Raw genomic sequence first — 19,417 nt, 5'->3', positions numbered from 1 at the left:
ACGAATCCCGTTACAAATCAAACATAACACAGCGGCGAATTTAACACAAATTGGGTCAGCTAATGCATAGCCTAGTGTTTGGATTTGAAATATCTATTTTATCAATGTGATATTGATATCTTTCTAATAATAATCATTGTTTTAATCATAGTTCTAAATTAAAGGTGAAATTATTAATAATTTGAATCCTAATCGAAGCTATGAACAGAGAATCAGGTATGTGTGACTTAGCCATCGTTCGATATGAAATGCCGCTACCGCTAGGCCTAGCCATAACAACTTCTTACATCTTAGGCTTAGGCCTAGTGTTCTTACTCTTTATCTCTAGATTCTAGAATCTATATCAGATCTAATCTAGATCTAGAATCTAGACTAGATTCTAGTGTAAGTTCATCTTAGCCTAGCAAATGCTTGGCTAAGAACTAAGAAGTTATGGACTATGGGAGATTTATTTTCATATTTTGTGACAAATTTGCCCGTCCATTTTGACTGGCTCACTATGATGATTGATGAGACATAGTCAATGGTCTGATGAATCAAACAGAATGAATTAATTCTGAATTATGCTTTTTATTATAACTTTTTGTAGAATCTCTAGATCTAGAATCTAGACGTCTAGTCTAAGACACACAAGTCAGTCCAAGTCTAGAATCTAGATCTATGATCTAGAGATCTAGACTAGATCTAGATATATTATCTAGAGATCTAGATCTAGATTTAGATCTAGATCTAGATTTAGAATAGATCTAGACTTCTAGATCTAGAATCTAGTCTAGAGTTCTAGATCTAGACACTAGACTCACTAGACTATTCTATATCTAGAGTCTAGATCTATTTCTAGTAAATACTAGTGTAACTAGCCCCTATCTATATGACTAGATTCTAGATCTAGAGATCTATAGTTCTATAGGCCATCTAGAATCTAGATGGCATATAGAACTATATATTCTAGATCAAGAGATTCTCTTGATTTAGATCTAGATCTAATCTAGGTCTAGCTAGTCTAGTCAGTCTAAATCTATACTAGACTGTAGTGTCATCTAAAAGATCTATTATTAAGCTGATGCCTAAGTTTGGTTTAATAAAATACAAAACTTTTGGTCTAGAAAATTAGATCTAGACTAGATTCTAGGTCTAGAATCTATAATTAGAATCTTATTATACAGATCTAGATTCTAGTGCCTTACATATTAATACATATTACATAGTACATAGATCTATATGCTCCACTCCACAAGGGTCCACAGGAAGGATATCTCTAGACTCTAGATCTAGTACTACTTAATTTATTAGGCTCACTAGACTAGATCTAGATAATTAGATATCTAGATCTTAGTAACTAGATATAGATCTAGATAATCTATATTTTAGATCCAAACAAAAATCTGTATGAAATTAGATCTAAAGGTCTAGTCTGTATTCTGTGTTAAGAGTACATTATCTATAGGCCAACCACTATCCTGGTAGACCTACATACTACATAGATCTAGATCTACACATACATTGTCACTTGTGTGTTACTATTAAGACTAAGAGTTTTACTTATTAATGCCTTGAATATAAGTTACAATAAGTTATAACACCCAAGGCATATTATTTGCTTATTTCATTTTATTATGTTCAAAATTGTTTTCATAATTACATTATAAAATAAAAATCCAGTGCATCTTTTATGTCCACTCAATATTTTAAATCTTAACACATTAGAAATGTAGGCCTATATGTAGATTTAGATCTATATGGATTGGTGTTTTATTTTCCATTAAAATCAAATCTACTAGCTTCAGACTATTTTCGTGATCAGGACATAAATTTATAGGCCTACATTAATATTAAAAGTACCCATTCTTTTATTAGTTTTATCCATAGTAATAAGTAAAAATGATCTCTATTTTAAAGGTCTTTATATGGAAATGGAAGTAAGTAGACTAAGCCAAAATCTAACTTAATTGAAACGATAAATGTAGGGCCCCTATAGTATTATTATAAGACTATTTTAGAACGATATGCAATGCCACTTTTTAATACAAATTTTGCTTCGAATGCGACCATTGGCCGACGAAATTTATATTTTTAAAAGTTGGCAAAATAGATTGACTACGGTAGATTTCAACATCCCATTTTGACCAAGTCTATTGATAACATTTTATTTATTTAATGTATTCAATTACCTTGCGACATGGCAGAACGTCTGTCTATTGGTCGCCGGGCGTGGTCAAGCCCCGAAACCACACCCTAAATTCTTGACCACAATAGTATCGCTTACATGCGCAACCTGTCAAACGCCGTCAGCTGATGACCACATGACCCGATTGACCCAATATATAAACCCGGCCTTGCCGTATGATACAGCACTTGAGAAATCAGCTGTACGGGTCTATGACTTGGCTCCCGTACACATATACATGTTCATACATTTCCTGGAGTACTTCACTTGTTTTCAGTGTATATTACAAGATTTCTAATGCTACACATGAAGGATTACTAAACATATTTCTGTTTTCAAATTAAATTTGTAAGAAGTTTGCTTATTAAATATCTGGATATACTGTGAAATTCAATAACTATTGATTTGGATATTTCATGCTAACTTTGGAATCTCACTGCTAAGAGTTTCTTATTTAGCAAGTTCATCGGTATGTCTTTTTTATCCTAAGTATAAACCGTCAGTTGGAATAGTTTTCATTGCTTAGATTTGTAGCAAAGAATCGGGCTTACAGCCATATCAGCGGGCCTCATAAATCTAGTTCATTCTAACACTGACCTGTGTATTTTTTATTTTCTCTTACTGAAAGAAAACTCGGAGACTTTGTAGGTCTTAGCTTATTTGTTTGTGATCCATAATAGTGATTTCACCTAAGCTTATGCGATGCATTCTTATGAGTTGTCAATTAATTACGTCACACAAAATTGCGGAGGGGGTTCTAACTTACAACTGTGTATAAATTTGAGGTTGGACCTAAAGACTCTATTTTAGTCACAAGTAATAATCATGAATTTATATTAGACTTTCAACGTTTTAACCACAGTTCTAATTATAAAATCAACTTCGACTATTAGCAGACTGATTAGAAGCGACTGGAATATCTTTTCAATCAATTGCATCTAATTTTCTCTAATATATTTAAATATAGTTAGGGCCTAAAATATCTACTAACTATACACATAATACCGTATTTTGGTGGGGAAAAAAAGTTGAAATAAGGAACACAAACAATCGTTTTGAACCCGCCAGCCGTACCCCCTACCCTTAGCACTACCCCCCGTCCCCCTCGCACACTCCCCTGAGCTTTACGCATCATTGTTAATTAGATTGCTGCCCATCTCTATGGGCGTAGTACTGATAAGGATTGATGATGCCAAGTTGATGTGGGGCAGGGGTGGGCCGAGAGCACGGTGTACAAGACATTCACGTTTATCAATTGCTTGTTGGACCCAGCGATAGCCGGAGATTTACGATCTGTGTGTGTAGTGTAGTGAGTGCATAGAATAGATGGTCGAGTCGTGGGGCCGTCTAGTTTAAAGATGCGTACATGTAAGTGAAATAAGGGAAACATTGGGAGTTTTCTCATTGATTTTAAAAACATCACATGATCTCTATTATTACGTTTAATAAGCAAACACTGACATCGTATCGGCTATGGTTGATGGGATATACTTAGTTCTCTTAATAATGTTGTCATTAACCTACTTAGTCCGCAAGTGAGCGTACAATATACTGCCTTATGTTTATACCAATGCTTTAGTTATGTTCTTTGAATTCTTTTTCTAGACAAGTTACTGCTGTCCAAAATGGAATGTCTGACACGCAGACAGCTCCAGTACTTGGAGGACAAATATGTGTCGCGGACACTCAAGTGTGTTCCTGAAAAGTTCCAGGAGATGTGCCAAATGCATCTGGCATTTCTCTTGGATTTAAGTGATGACAAGCTGGAGCTTCTTCTCTCAGAGGAAGAACACGACAAGAAGAAGAAACCTCTGGCATCTGTGGCGGTCTTTAAGAGAAAAGGTCAGTCAGTGTTTAATGTTCAATTTTAGTACTTTCATGATTTGAAGCTGTAGAAGGTGAAGCCAATATAGTTCATAAAGCGGAAAGATATGATTTTGTCCTGTGTATTTTAAGGACCCAATATAGTATATAGCATCTAAAATTGGTCTTGTCATGTGTGGTTGAAGGATCCAATATAGTAAGTATCTTCTGAAATTGATCTTGTCCTGTGTAGTTTAAGGACCCAATATAGGACCAATATCTTCTACAATTAATCTTGTCCTGTGTAGTTTAAGGACCTAATATGGTATATAAATTGATCTTGCCCTGTGTATTTTAAGTACCCCATATGGTATATAAATTGATCTTGCCCTGTGTACAAAACGAGTTTGGAACCTGCCCTGCCTCCCCCGTCCCCCTCAAAGACTACAAGCAAGATACAGCCAGCAAGCCTCAGTAATTTATCGTCACCTGGCCTACAACGACCATATCAAAAGCTAAACTTGAACAAAAGCTCCTTCTACTCTTGACTTTTAACGACATCAACACTTGTCTTGACTTTTTTCCCGGCACGCGACATTTCTCCTCTAGGCTGAAATCAATTGTTCTATTCAAACAAAACCTTTGAATGTATACGATCGTAGTTTGCCCGCAGATAATCTCCTCCTCTCCCCTCCCCAATTGTTAGGTCATCTGGAGCAATCTGACCTTTGTATCGCCGTATCACAGCTGAATGCTATTGTCCGGGTCACCACGTCTTCGCCTTTATGACCCGCGCCTTTAGCCAAAGTTGCCGCAGACCTCTTGCTATGTGCTTGAAAACTGGGGCGCGTGTTCGTCTCGTGGACTGTAATTACAAATCACTTCTAATTGGGGAAACAATTAACAATTTACTTTAATTACAAATTTTAAACAATTTGCTGAAATGTTAATGTTGAGACTGCCGAGTTTTTATTTCTACCTGGTATATATGTATGGACATAGGCCTATGTATAGTATCTATCAATCGAAGACCAGCGTTAACCCACAAGCCAGTGATAAAACGTAATGTTTCCACACGGCCTTTACTGTGTTGGGCGGCATGTCCGGCCAGTTTTTTAACATCCAGTTGGCCAGACAGTCACGGGAGGGGAAAGCCTGGTCGGCTCGCTGTGTTGTATGTAACGAGATTACACCGCGGCCAGCCTCTGTTATATTCACAGGACCGGCACAACCGCCGCGTCCCCTTGATGTTTTATTGCCCTGACGCAATACTCACGTAACGTCAGGTTTACAACTCCGCACCGCCGCTTGATCCTAATCCGGGCTATTTATAGTTGTAAGCCAGATTATCGGTTGTCACCTCACAGTTGTAATTAGACCCTATCTGATAATGTGCCCACACTAATCTTCTTACGACCACACCGCAGGAGGATCTAGTATGACCAAACCCCTTTAAGTCACCGATCTAGTATGACCAAACCCCTTTAAGTCGCACCGATCTAGTATGACCAAACCCCTTTAAGTCGCACCGATCTAGTATGACCAAACCCCTTTAAGTCGCACCGATCTAGTATGACCAAACCCCTTTAAGTCGCACCGATCTAGTATGACCAAACCCCTTTAAGTCACCGATCTAGTATGACCAAACCTCTTTAAGTCACCGATCTAGTATGACCAAACCCCTTTAAGTCGCACCGATCTAGTATGACCAAACCCCTTTAAGTCGCACCGATCTAGTATGACCAAACCCCTTTAAGTCGTACCGATCTAGTATGACCAAACCCCTTTAAGTCGCACCGATCTAGTATGACCAAACCCCTTTAAGTCGCACCGATCTAGTATGACCAAACCCCTTTAAGTCACCGATCTAGTATGACCAAACCCCTTTAAGTCGCACCGATCTAGTATGACCAAACCCCTTTAAGTCGCACCGATCTAGTATGACCAAACCCCTTTAAGTCGTACCGATCTAGTATGACCAAACCCCTTTAAGTCGCACCGATCTAGTATGACCAAACCCCTTTAAGTCGTACCGATCTAGTATGACCAAACCCCTTTAAGTCGCACCGATCTAGTATGACCAAACCCCTTTAAGTCGCACCGATCTAGTATGACCAAACCCCTTTAAGTCGCACCGATCTAGTATGACCAAACCCCTTTAAGTCGCACCGATCTAGTATGACCAAACCCCTTTAAGTCACCGATCTAGTATGACCAAACCCCTTTAAGTCGTACCGATCTAGTATGACCAAACCCCTTTAAGTCACCGATCTAGTATGACCAAACCCCTTTTAGTCGCACCGATCTAGTATGACCAAACCCCTTTAAGTCGTACCGATCTAGTATGACCAAACCCCTTTAAGTCACCGATCTAGTATGACCAAACCCCTTTTAGTCGCACCGATTCATCTATCACTCTCGTACACGTGTACGCATGAGATGTTTTGAGCACACAGACAAAAATCAGTATCAAATCAGATCAACCCAAGCAGCGTCTAGGTTGAAAATATGTCATGCGTGACTACACGCATCCGTAGTTTCCATCGTTCCGCCCAACTATCCATCTCGTAGCCTCGTTCTCGTGCTCCAGCCAAGTTTGGCACTAGGCTGGCATGAACCCATAAACTATCCGTGTCCATCGGTCGTCCGGGAATTTCCGTAGAGATAAATCTCTGGCATCTCGCCATCAACGACCGATTAGGCGCATATAAAACCAATCATGTCCATTCCCTGATGTATTTAGCAGTTGTTCAACCCCCTCCCTGTGGATTTGGCATGCATAAAAGGAGTGAGAGGGAGGGGGGAGGAAAGCACCCTCACATAGTACCATATTTTCTACCTCGCCGTTTGAGCATGTGGAATGGTGGTTTTTTTTTAAAATTGCAACCAACAAAACTTTCTCCATTAAGTTTTGTATCTTGTCATGGTCTTTGTCTAGTCAAGGCCTTCAGTTGGATCCCATTTTCCCACGCTTATTTCCTTCTATGTGCGATGTTTGTCCGTGACGTAACTGCCAGGTTTGTATCTTGTCATGGCCTTTGTCTAGTCAAGGCCTTCAGTTGGATCCCATTTTCCCACGCATATTTCCTTCTATGTGCGATGTTTGTCCGTGACGTAACTGCCAGGCGTGAACCAATGAAACAATAGACCATTCTCTGGCCTCTACCAAGTTGTCTAGGTGTTTACATAGCCACAGGCACTTCTCCACACAAGTCACCATTCTCCCTACAGCTGTTTTCTTTAGTTCACAATTACTGACGACTAGTTGAAGAAAAAAGATGCTAGGAGCTTTTAAATTTGTTAAACAAAATGGGTAGTTCGCACATGAAATGTTTACATTTTACGGACTTGACCCACCTTGACCCACGCCCCTGCGGTCCATGTCTAGCGAGATGGCTGCAACTACACATGTTAAGGCAGCTCTTTCTCTCTGACTCTATCTGTTTGATGTGGCTCGGTCTGTGTAGAAGCTTTGTGGCATCGTGTCAATAGATAGGTAATAGCGGGGACCGTTGTGTTTCAAGGTTGAACAACCGATGGCCTCCAGTCATAGCCTTGATGTTAGAGCTTGTAAGGATTGTGTTGACCCACCGACTCCATCTCATTAAACTACCAACCTAGATACCTGAGGGAATTTAATTAAAGTTACACAACCAGTCTACGATCTCATAGCCTAGACACCTTAGTGAATTTAATTAAAGAACCAGTCTACCACCTAATAGCCCAAATCATCTAAGTGAATTTAATTAAACAACCAATCTACCACCTAATAGCCCAAACACCTAAGTGAATTTAATTAAAGTTTAACCACCAATCTACCATCTAATAGCAGAGAAAGTAGTGAGTTAAACTACTAACCCCCTCCATAGCAAAATTGTAATGATTTTGAATAGTTGCCCTCAACTTTGGCATCTATTACTGATATTACATTTCTTGTTGACCTTCCTGCTGTAACCCACTGGCTCACACGAAACAGCATCACCTTCCATACAAGACCAAAAGGTTTCGGTGGCCATTATTCTACTGTCTGACCTTTGACCTGGTGACCACCCAGTTGTTTCCAAGTGACAATGGGTTGGGCCCTGCACTGCTGCCATTGTTTGGCTGGTTAACCTGTCGCCTTGACCCCTGATACTAAGCATGTATGGGAGTTTTAGGTTTTATTCCACAGTCAGACTTTTAGTTCTAACTATTTTGTGGTTATCTCCCTTAGCTTGCTGTTTTTACTTTCTCCAACAAAACGCCCATTAGCCACAATTACAATTAGCTTTTCAATGTTGTATGCTCTAAACATTTTTAGTAGCTATGTGACTATGTGCTGCGCTCAGCTGAAATTGTTCTACAATACCTATACCTCCCCCCTCCCTCCTTTTGGTGTTTTTTTTTTTTTTAAGTTTTTGTGATAAACAGAAAGGCAGTTTATAACTAAATTGTTCTATTTTTCTAGGCAGTTTATAACCAAATTGTTCTATTTTTCTGCAGATAAAACTCCCATGGGTTTGTTTGGTTCTCCACTGACAGATGAAGGTGTCTGTCTGATGATGCCTCTGTTGAAATTTTTGAAGACTGATGCTAGTAAGTAAACATTTTTCTTATGTTCATCTCCTCAGTATATATCTGATCAATGTTGATTTGCTTATTTTTTTTAACCACATATTGATCTATTCTTTAGATGTGTGTAAAGAAGGCATTTTCCGAAAACCTGGTAACTGTGCTAGAATGAACACACTGAGAGAGATGCTGGTGGCCCAAGGACCTTCCCTTGACATTGACCCACAGATTTACACCCCCTATGATGTTGCAGGGGTTCTCAAAGAGTTTCTCAGAGACCTGCCTGAGCCACTGCTGACAGAGCGCCACATGGAAGCTCACAGACAAGTAGCAGGTACTGTTTGATTCAGCACAACCTCTAATTCAGCACAACCTCTAATTCAGCACAACTTCTAATTCAGCACAACTTCTAATTCAGCACAACCTCTAATTCAGCACAACCTCTAATTCAGCACAACCTCTAATTCAGCACAACCTCTAATTCAGCACAACCTCTAATTCAGCACAACCTCTAATTCAGCACAACCTCTAATTCAGCACAACCTCTAATTCAGCACAACTTCTAATTCAGCACAACCTCTAATTCAGCACAACCTCTAATTCAGCACAACCTCTAATTCAGCACAACCTCTAATTCAGCACAACCTCTAATTCAGCACAACCTCTAATTCAGCACAACCTCTAATTCAGCACAACCTCTAATTCAGCACAACTTCTAATTCAGCACAACTTCTAATTCAGCACAACCTCTAATTCAGCACAACCTCTAATTCAGCACAACCTCTAATTCAGCACAACCTCTAATTCAGCACAACCTCTAATTCAGCACAACCTCTAATTCAGCACAACCTCTAATTCAGCACAGCCTCTAATTCAGCACAACCTCTAATTCAGCACAATCTCCCACTGTCAATTCTTGACATTTATTAACCAATACAACAAATGTTCTCATGTTAACCCTATGTCTGATGTCTACACAGGTCTAGGCAAACATGCCACCCTACCAGAAGAGGTGGCCAGGTACACCAAAAAGAAGTTGTCTGCCCTGCAGCTCCTGATGCTGCTGATGCCCCGTCCTGCCCAGAAGATGACCAGGCATGTGGTGACCCTCCTCCACCAGGTGGCAGAGTGTGCAGAGACCAAGATGACCCCTGCAACCCTTGGAACAATCTTTGCCCCCATCTTCTTCCTCAACAGAAAAGTGGACGCCACTGAGGTGTGCAGCATTGTGGCACAGACTGAGCCTGCAGTTGCCTTTATGATTGAGAATGCACACGAACTCTTCCAGGTAACTAGTCCTCTACCAGTCCTCTTTATCCTCGTCTTTATTTGTAGGCCCTGTCATGTGTAGGCAGGAGCATTTGTTTTCTTACACCCCTATGTGGGGTTACTGTAGCTTATAACACACACCCCTAGGTGGGGTTACTGTAGCTTATAACAGACACCCCTAGGTGGGGTTTACTGTAGCTTATAACACACCCCTAGGTGGGGTTAGTGTAGCTTATAACACACTCCTAAGTGGGGTTACTGTAGCTTATAACACACCCCTAGGTGGGGTTACTGTATTTTATAACACACACCCCTAGGTGTAGTTACTGTAGCTTATAACACACACCCCTAGGTGGGGTTACTGTAGCTTATAACACACCCCTAGGTGGGGTTACTGTATTTTATAACACACACCCCTAGGTGTAGTTACTGTAGCTTATAACACACCCCTAGGTGGGGTTACTGTATTTTATAACAGACACCCCTAGGTGGGGTTACTGTAGCTTATAACACACCCCTAGGTGGGGTTACTGTAGCTTATAACACACCCCTAGGTGGGGTTACTGTAGCTTATAACACACCCCTAGGTGGGGTTACTGTAGCTTATAACACACACCCCTAGGTGGTGTTACTGTAGCTTATAACACACATCCTTAGGTGGGGTTACTGTATTTTATAACAGACACCCCTAGGTGGGGTTACTGTAGCTTATAACACACCCCTAGGTGGGGTTACTGTAGCTTATAACACACCCCTAGGTGGGGTTACTGTATTTTATAACAGACACCCCTAGGTGGGGTTACTGTAGCTTATAACACACTCCCCTAGGTGGGGTTACTTCAGCTTTTAAACATTAAGAGGTTTTAGTTGAAACAAAAATAGTTTTTTATTCAGTGATACAATATTTTTACCATTATCAGTAAAAATAATTCTTGGTCTTTCTAATACATTTCCTTGTTTCTTATGTGAAACATAACAGACACATTTACACACAAAACATACCTAACATTTACTGGCATTACCAATGTAGCTTGAAAATAAACTATGTGTGTATAGTATAGGTGTAGCCTAACATGTGCACTTTTTAGACTTAAATTAACATTAATTGACTTACAATCTAATTTATCATGTGTGCACTGCCTAGACTTGACCACTACACCCATTCTATACCAACCTATATATAGGAAGACCAACCTAGTTAAACTGACCACTACCCTACACCTATAGTATAGGCTACTAACCTAGTTAAACTGACCACTACCCTACACCCATTCTATACCAACCTACACATAGGAAGACCAACCTAGTTAAACTGACCACTACCCTACACCCATTCTATACCAACCTACACATAGGAAGACCAACCTAGTTAAACCGACCACTACCCAACACCCATTCTATACCAACCTACACATAGCAAGACCAACCCAGTAAACTGACCACTACCCAACACCCATTCTATACCAACCTACACATAGCAAGACCAACCCAGTAAACTGACCACTACCCTACACCTATAGTATAGGCTACCAACCTACACATAGCAATACCAACCTAGTAAACTGACCACTACCCTACACCTACACTAAACCAACCTACACATAGCAAGACCAACCCAGTAAACTGTCCACTACCCTACACCCATACTATAGGCTACCAACCTAGTTAAACTGACCACTCCACATCAGTTAGAGCAAGTTGCCCCCTGTGGCTAAATTGAACTAGGTCTCACCTGCCCAACAGTTTCTAAAGACCAGAGAAACCACACCTTCATAAAAGCCCTTTTCACTGAACTATGCAAATTATAGCGCTGGTCAGCCAGCGGACCAGTTAGACAATACATTTTGATGGACGCCGCCTTGAACCGATACAACGGCATTGATGATTAGATAGCGCCGTCTAGCGGTAGTGGAGCGAAGCTGGTCTCCCCTTTGTACATAAATCCCATTGTGTCCTGACCCCCTCCTATGGCCATTGGCGGCTTCACCAAGCAACCTTGTTTTTACGCTTTCTTTTTGCTCCACTTAAATGTTTTACTTTACAAAAGGTTATATCATTTTATAGATTATAAATTAACGTATTCTTGTCGAGTTCAAAGAAACGGTCTTTACATCAAACTAAATGACTGAACCCCCCACCTCCCCCCTCTATACTTTTATCCTGGAGTCTCGCTAATAGCGTGTCCGTGTAATTCTAGTCGCCGCCCACGGTGATGAATGGACCGATAACGAATGGTCAAAGTGGGCCGTGGTCAGGTTTGTCACATGGATGGCGCCACATAAAACAAGGGGTAAAACATAGCTGGCATAGTCCCCGTCGACTCGTACACCTAACACAGCGACATTAAAGCTGTTATATGACCAGAACCTACATTAAGTCGTTAAATCAGCACTGCCTGAGACATATCTGTATAATCATTACTTGCTTTATAACAATCTCTAAATCACTACACACACTTTTCAAGTTTAAAGCAGACATCGGGTTCCTATTTAATGCTCTTGCAAATTCTTTACGTTGCGTTGGTGGCGCCATTCCACGAAGCAAAAAGATACAATCAGGTGGTTAATATCGTGTGCTGATTTTCTCTTGTCGTTACTGTGTATGGAAAAAAAGAGGGAGAAATTTACGTTTAAAAGTATTTGTTTGTCGATTTGTTTCTGTTAAAGCAGAAATAAAATAGCCGTTTTAATTAACTGCAGACCCCTGAACTGTGTGTGTGAAGGCGGGGGAGGTTGAAGATGATGCCTTGAAACATCGTCCACTCCGTCCCCTGCCCTGAGCACAAGTGTAACGGGTGACACGTCACACAAACTGGAGTAACGGTCACAACTTTTGGAGCGCTGACGTAACAGGCACCCTACTTGAAATCTTTCTCCCCGCCCCCTCCCCTCGGTCACCATGGCAATACTGATTCTCCTTAAGCCTCTCTTTTGTTGAGCGCCGAGGTCAGCTTGACCGTTTCTCAGTGTTCCACAATCAAATCTCTTCAACCGTGAAGTCTGAAGAAAATGTCCGTCTCTTGTAGAAAAACTTTGGGATTACCGCCCTCGCTTCTGATTAGTGTCAACCCCTTGAGCATTCAGATGTGGTTGAATATATTGTACGCTGCATTAAGCCAGCCCAGCCGAGTGAATTCACGCAGGCCTTGCTACGATTCTGTTCTAGCCCCCAAATGTTTTGTGAGGCTCAACTTGACCAGGTGTCACTCACAACACGAGCGTTACATAGCCATAGAACGCATGGTGTGGGTCACTATGGTACATACTTGATAGGGCGGTAATGGCCTGCAATTAGGAAACCTAAGCCTTTAATTACAGGACTCTTAGCCTCATTTCGGCTGTTATCTCGCTCGGCCCGTGTCATTGTTATCACCAATGATTCAATGTAACTAATGGCGATAACATTTAATGGGTCAGCGCCCCCCCCCCCCCCCCCCCCCCCACACACACTTTACTTGTTTCCTTCCACATCTAGGGGAGGTAATTATTTACACATCATTATATAGCCGCCCATGGGTAATACATTTCTTAATTAGCATCTTCTTTTATGCAATTTTATTTTTAATTATTGACTTGTATTATTTTCATTATTATTAATATTGCTAATATCTTAATATTGCCAATATTAAGAAAAGATGTTTAAGATATAGTAAACTCTCCCTAGTTGTGTCCCTTTGCCTGGTAAAAAAAATTCCGTGATTATTGGCCATGTTTGTTCTGCTGACCTGCTGGGCAGGGGAGCAAACTCTGATACTATGCGGTCAAGCGTTTGAATAAAGCTATTTGCTGACCTTTCTGAGACCTTGACACACCTTCTCAAGGGGAAGTAATTTATTCCTAGCTGGGGTTGTCCAAGGGTCAGCTGAGATTTGTCAGCTTTCTTGAGGCTTGACAGGGGGTGGTCACCGGTAGAATTAGGTTCGTCATGACAGGTGTTACCAGTGCTGGTTTCAAGATTAGCTCTGCTCTCATTTAATGTTTCATTGCTACAATTATTTGTCTTTGTATTTGTTCATATTTTTTTAAATATACAATCCACACACACCTTTAAACATGTAGCGATGACTCACACTTCTAGATAACACAGTGTTGGTTCTATTTATTTTTAGGCACCCAAAGAACTAATCATAGATTTGGCCAATTACTGGAATCGGCTAGATAAAGAATCACCAACAGATGACGAAGATGCATTATCTGATCATTATCGCAACAAGGTAAAAAAAAAAAACTAAAATGTTTTGCAAATTAAGGTAACAGAATAATTAATTTAAAATTATATAAAATACTAATCGATCATGGAAAAAACTTTAAAATAACATTGTGTTTTACTACCCAATCTTTCAGAAATCATTGAGCAGCAGGACATTGAACACCAATGTGTGCTACCTGGACAGAGAGAGGTCAAGGTGTGATGACATAGCTGGCAACACCCAGGCTGAGCTGGAAAGTCTGTTTGCTCATGTCCAGTCTCTGCCAGACACACCACACAACATCAGGCTGAAGAAACAAATCTTGAAGGCAACTACCACACCAACGTCTTCCACAAAAAAACACAAACGCAGTAAATCTATCAGTGCATCCATTAAGGTAATTAAACAAGCTGTACCTTACAACATAACCCCTTGTGTTTTTAATAGTGTCTGTTTATCAGTACGTTAGAGTAGATTTTGTATTCAACATTTTCTTAATGTCTCTAGAAAAGATTTCCATCCATGGGCCGTTCCAAGAACAAAAACGCAGAGATTTCTAGACTTAGTACTTCATCAGCATCCTCATCTACATCTGCATCATCCTATGATGAAGTTAAAGTAAGTAACAAGAATTGATTACATCTTATTTCGTTTTACTTTGCTGTGGACTAAAAATGTTAGTTATCAGTGTTCTAACTCTACAAACTACTGCAGTTTTTCTCCATTTTCATTGCCATTTGCTTTTTCTTGTTAGTTTTTTTTTTTCTTCATAAACCTTACTTTGTAACATTTCCTATTCATCGTCATTCATCTCCAATACCACTTTTTCACTTTTTATCTCTACATCAGTCCTCTTGCATAGTTCATTTTTATACTTAAAGTTAGTAACTGAGGTTGTATTTGATGGGGTATGTATGAAGGGACTGCTCTGTGTTTTAGGGTTCTTACAAAAACTTTGATAAGGTGGCAGTGGTCAACTGCTCACCCAGCACACTTGGTCCTCTCAGGATGAGACTGGACTTCTACAACTTACACCGTACTGTAAGACGTTCGTTTTCTCTCAGCTAGAACCTGCTGGTGGCCTGCTTGTAGTCGTAGCTGCACTTTCTCTTTCTTGTTGGCTGCTTATTTAAACATTTTCAGGATTTTTTTATTTGATTTCATTTCAAGCTTGATACTAACAATTGCACAGCAATATGAGAAAAACTCGAGCAACAATGTTTTCTCATTCAATATAATATTTGATGTTTGCTTTATTTAGAAACTTATGCACTGCATCTATATTTTAAAAATACACATTTCTATAATTTTGTAGTACAATGCTACTAACTTTTTAGACTGCTTTTCATAGAAATCTTTTTCAATTTAGTGGTGGTTTTAATCTTTTAATTTCATAAAATATTCTAATTAGCGTAAGGCATTTTTTAAATTGAAATTTAAACCTCAGTTGACTTGCCATTTAATTATATATTGATGTAATGATAGAATCTTCTCTTGTATATACATACACCCATGTAAGTTAAGTAATGTAAAATATGCTGTACAGAGTTCTGACCTATTCTATTTTCTCCACCAGTCCTTGACTCCTGCCATGACAGATTTGCTGACATCCCCCACCACACCAAAGCTCAACTTCCGCATCTCTCGGCCCCAGCACAAGCGCAGCTCCACACAAACTGATGCACCAGGCTGCTCCCCACCCAAACAGGAATGCAGGAACTCCCCCCTGCTGAACATCACAGAAGACAAGGAAAATGTTCCCGCTGCTGCTGCTCTCAAGAAGTCCAACAGCACAGCATCTCTGAGGGAAAGTTTTGGTACACCCAAACACACACCATCTAACACAGCCTCCCCTGTCAGGTACATGGGCCAGAAGCTGGGGCCTCTTCCTTTGTCACTGGCCAAACAGTTGAGCCCGTCTTATCTAGTTCATCAGTCAGAGAATGAGATCACATACGTGCCTAACTACAGGAGCCCATACAAGAAGAGAACACCAACCACACCCAGCAAACACTTCCAGAAACACATGTCGCGGGTGGAATTCAGATCTTGTAAAACACCTGGGGTGAGTAACTAACCTGACCTTCTTCAATTAAGTTGCATATTCAACTCCTTTACCCAGGTTTCAAATAGCCTTATTAGTTCAGAGATTTTTTTACTTGATATATTTTTCTATTTCAATCGCCTGCTTAACTTAAATCTGTATAAGTTAAATCTTATCTTTTTGTCACAAAATTATTAATTTTACATTTTGTTTTTTCTCCTTTTCTAGACTCCTGTGATGCCAAGAGCCTTCTTACAGATGGCCCAAGCTAACAACACATTAGAAACATCTATTTAAACCTGTTGGAACACATCAAGACACCAAGATATCTAGAAGATACAAACTGTGATAACAGCAATAAAAAATTGCAGATTCTAAGGATATTTTTTACATTTTGCAATAAGGAAGTAGTTGCACAGGCTGTCAAATGTAAATAATTCTCTTTAAGTGCCATCATTATTCTAAGCTTTAAATTCAACAGTACTGTGGATACGAGGGGAGACGATTCTTTCAATCCCTGCAACATTTTATTAAAAGCAACAACAGAATCATGGACAAATATGTCTAAACTTGATACAATCAACCACATGTGTGCATTATTGGTTGAGTGATTTATTGTGGTTTATCTAGCTGCTTAAGGATTATCTAATTATCTCAGCAGCTAAAAGTGACCTAATAAAATTGGTTTGGAAAAATATTTAAATGGCATTGACTTGGCTGAAGAAAATAACTACATATTTCTTCAATCACTGAAACCAAACAAAAAATTTTGCTGTGTAAATTATGCTGTGATTAGTTGCAATGAATCTGATATTGTTAATATTGTACAAATGTATGTTGTTTTTTTATTATTATTATTTTAATTCTATAACAAGTTGTCTTGTTTGTATTCTGTAAATATGATAATTATGACTTTAAAGCTTAAGTTGTATTGTCTCCCTTTGACAATCTAACCATTTGTTAAATGGAATGAAACAATTAGCAGTTTAAAAACCAAAGTTGTGCATTTTAAAACAATCAGTATTAACTTTTAAGTTCAACTACTGCAAATACTTAGGAGTCGGAGGTTCAGTAAATGCACTTGTATGCTCAAACATTTTTGTATAGAAAAACAATCTGCTCATAATTTTCCATTTCCAAGTGTTGATTGCTTTAAGTCAACAGTTGACTCAATGAGATTTATTTATTTTGTTTATTTTAAAATGGTGTGATTTTATGCTATTGTTAAACTATGTTGTATCACTTGTCTGACAACTACTCTTCATTATGTCGTCAGTCAGGGACATTTCTCTCACAGGATAACAAAGAGAATGCCATTTAGATTTGATCATTTCATGTGTAATTGACTAAATGCTTAATCCATTTTTAAAATACTCACTGAAAGTATTACCAATATTTATAGCCGAGCAGCCGGATTGGCCACGGGTAATATTAGTACTATTGTCAGTCTTGTTTTATTATTCCATTGTATACTACTACATCAATAAGTTAATTGAACTCAATGTTTGTACATAATTTGTCATGTTGCTCTGGTACAAGAGATTTTAAATCCTTGCTGCCAAGAATTGTTTATATGTTTATTTTATTTACTGATGTATCTGTTCTCAGCAATACAATCTCCCTGTATCTTTAGATCTGCAACATCTTTTCTCCTGTATCTTTATATCTCTGTTATCATATAAACTTCACATCTTCACCTCACTCTCCCTCCCTCCCTCTCTCTCCCTCCCTCCCTCCCTCCCTCCCTCTCTCTTCTTGTATCTAGCTCTCTGATCTTAAATGTAGCTTGTTGCCATCTTTCTGCCACTTGTTTTACAGTGAGCAGCAGTGACATCCCTTGCCATTCCATTTTCCACTCTCATGTGTCGTGTATTTATCTTCTATATACCTTTATAATAAATAAACAGTTCAAGTTTTATTTTTACTTTGTTTTCTTTGTGTGAGTAGGGGCTTAAGACTTTTTAAGCTGTAGCATTAGATCCCCTTGTGTAAATAACAATGGCAGATAGTGGCCAGTGAAAAGATTACTCTTGAAATGTTAGCTATTTTGCATTATCTGATAGGCCTAACTTAAGCTGACCTAAAAGCAGTGGCGCAGTTAGGGGGCGGCGACTGACCCTGGGGGGGGGGGTTAAAATGTGTAGGAGAAAATATTAAAAATAAAAAGCTCATTTTAAGCTGCAACCAGAGGCGTAGCCGGGGGGGGGGGGGGGGGGGTGCGGACCGCACCGGGTGACACCATGGCAAAAAATTTCAAAATGTACAGAAGAAAAATGCCAGTTGCATTAATAATTAATTATGCAGCCTATATTTAAAATGATAAATTGATAGGACTTACTCCAGATGAATTTAATGTTAGCATTTAGAAAGGAATCAATCACATAACGTGTAACATAAATGTACGATTTCTCCAGCCACTTGTTAAGAAATGACTTAAACATGCGAGGTCAGAGACTTTACAAAACTGCAATACATACGGCATGGAAGTGGAACCCCAAGGAAAAAGGGGTCCACACAGAAGGACATGGCGACGTAGGGTTCTGGAGGAGACAAAATGAGATGAAGGTGTTGGGGACAGAAGTGGCAAGAGACGTGGGAGCTTTGACAGAGGCCTTATACTCTGTCAGAGAAAGCTTTGACAGAGGCCCTAGAGATCTATACTCTGTCAGGAAAAAAGGGGGAAAGATGAGGAAAATTCGGTTTACAGTATTTAAATAAATACAAATGTCTGACGTCAAAAATCGTCACTCAATCACCCCATCTTCCCTCCCTCCCTCCCACCCCACACACACACTCATCATAACACCAGCACTTACACTTTTCTTCATGTTTCGAAATGCAAAGATAAAGATGAGCTGTTGTAATGTATAGCCGGAGCTGTGGAGGACATGTGTAGCTTTAGCTGTGGAGTAGGACATGTATAGCTGGAGCTGTGGAGTAGGACATGTATAGCCGGAGCTGTGTAGCTTTAGCTGTGGAGTAGGACATGTATAGCTGGAGCTGTGGAGTAGGACATGTATAGCCAGAGCTGTTGAGGACATGTGTAGCTTTAGCTGTGGAGTAGGACATGTATAGCTGGAGCTGTGGAGCAGGACATGTATAGCCGGAGCTGTGTAGCTTTAGCTGTGGAGTAGGACATGTATAGCTGGAGCTGTGGAGTAGGACATGTATAGCCGGAGCTGTTGAGGACATGTGTAGCTTTAGCTGTGGAGTAGGACATGTATAGCTGGAGCTGTGGAGTAGGACATGTATAGCCGGAGCTGTGGAGGACATGTGTAGCTTTAGCTGTGGAGTAGGACATGTATAGCTGGAGCTGTGGAGTAGGACATGTATAGCCGGAGCTGTGGAGGACATGTGTAGCTTTAGCTGTGGAGTAGGACATGTATAGCTGGAG

General features: G+C 39.8%; 2 protein-coding genes across 4 annotated transcripts in view; one reads left to right on the top strand and one right to left on the bottom strand.

Moving 5' to 3' along the window:
- LOC131937268 (anaphase-promoting complex subunit 4) overlaps positions 1–2,227 on the bottom strand; it is a 106,793-nt gene extending 104,566 nt beyond the window's left edge. For 2 of the 3 annotated variants that reach the window (XM_059294554.1, XM_059294560.1), the window contains exon 1: positions 2,172–2,225. The gene's annotated coding sequence lies outside the window, so the exon portion shown is untranslated. Of the gene's footprint in view, positions 1–2,171 lie in introns of all 3 variants that reach the window. The other variant, XM_059294561.1, reaches the window with a different exon arrangement.
- Positions 42–17,163, top strand: LOC131937269 (rho GTPase-activating protein 19). Its single transcript, XM_059294562.1, has 10 exons — positions 42–216; positions 3,773–4,009; positions 8,453–8,545; positions 8,643–8,855; positions 9,502–9,809; positions 13,899–14,003; positions 14,134–14,376; positions 14,487–14,597; positions 15,556–16,044; positions 16,252–17,163. The coding sequence occupies exons 1-10, from the start codon at positions 201–203 to the stop codon at positions 16,318–16,320; spliced, it is 1,884 nt and encodes a 627-aa protein (XP_059150545.1). The 5' UTR covers positions 42–200; the 3' UTR covers positions 16,321–17,163.
- The last annotated feature ends 2,254 nt before the right edge of the window (positions 17,164–19,417 follow it).

Source organism: Physella acuta, unplaced genomic scaffold (genome assembly GCF_028476545.2).
Source record: "Physella acuta isolate Inbredline_101_S28 unplaced genomic scaffold, ASM2847654v3 ptg000205l, whole genome shotgun sequence".
Lineage (NCBI taxonomy): Eukaryota > Metazoa > Mollusca > Gastropoda > Physidae > Physella > Physella acuta.
The sequence above is the reverse complement of the archived record's forward strand: the minus strand, read 5'-3'. Positions and strand labels throughout refer to the sequence as shown.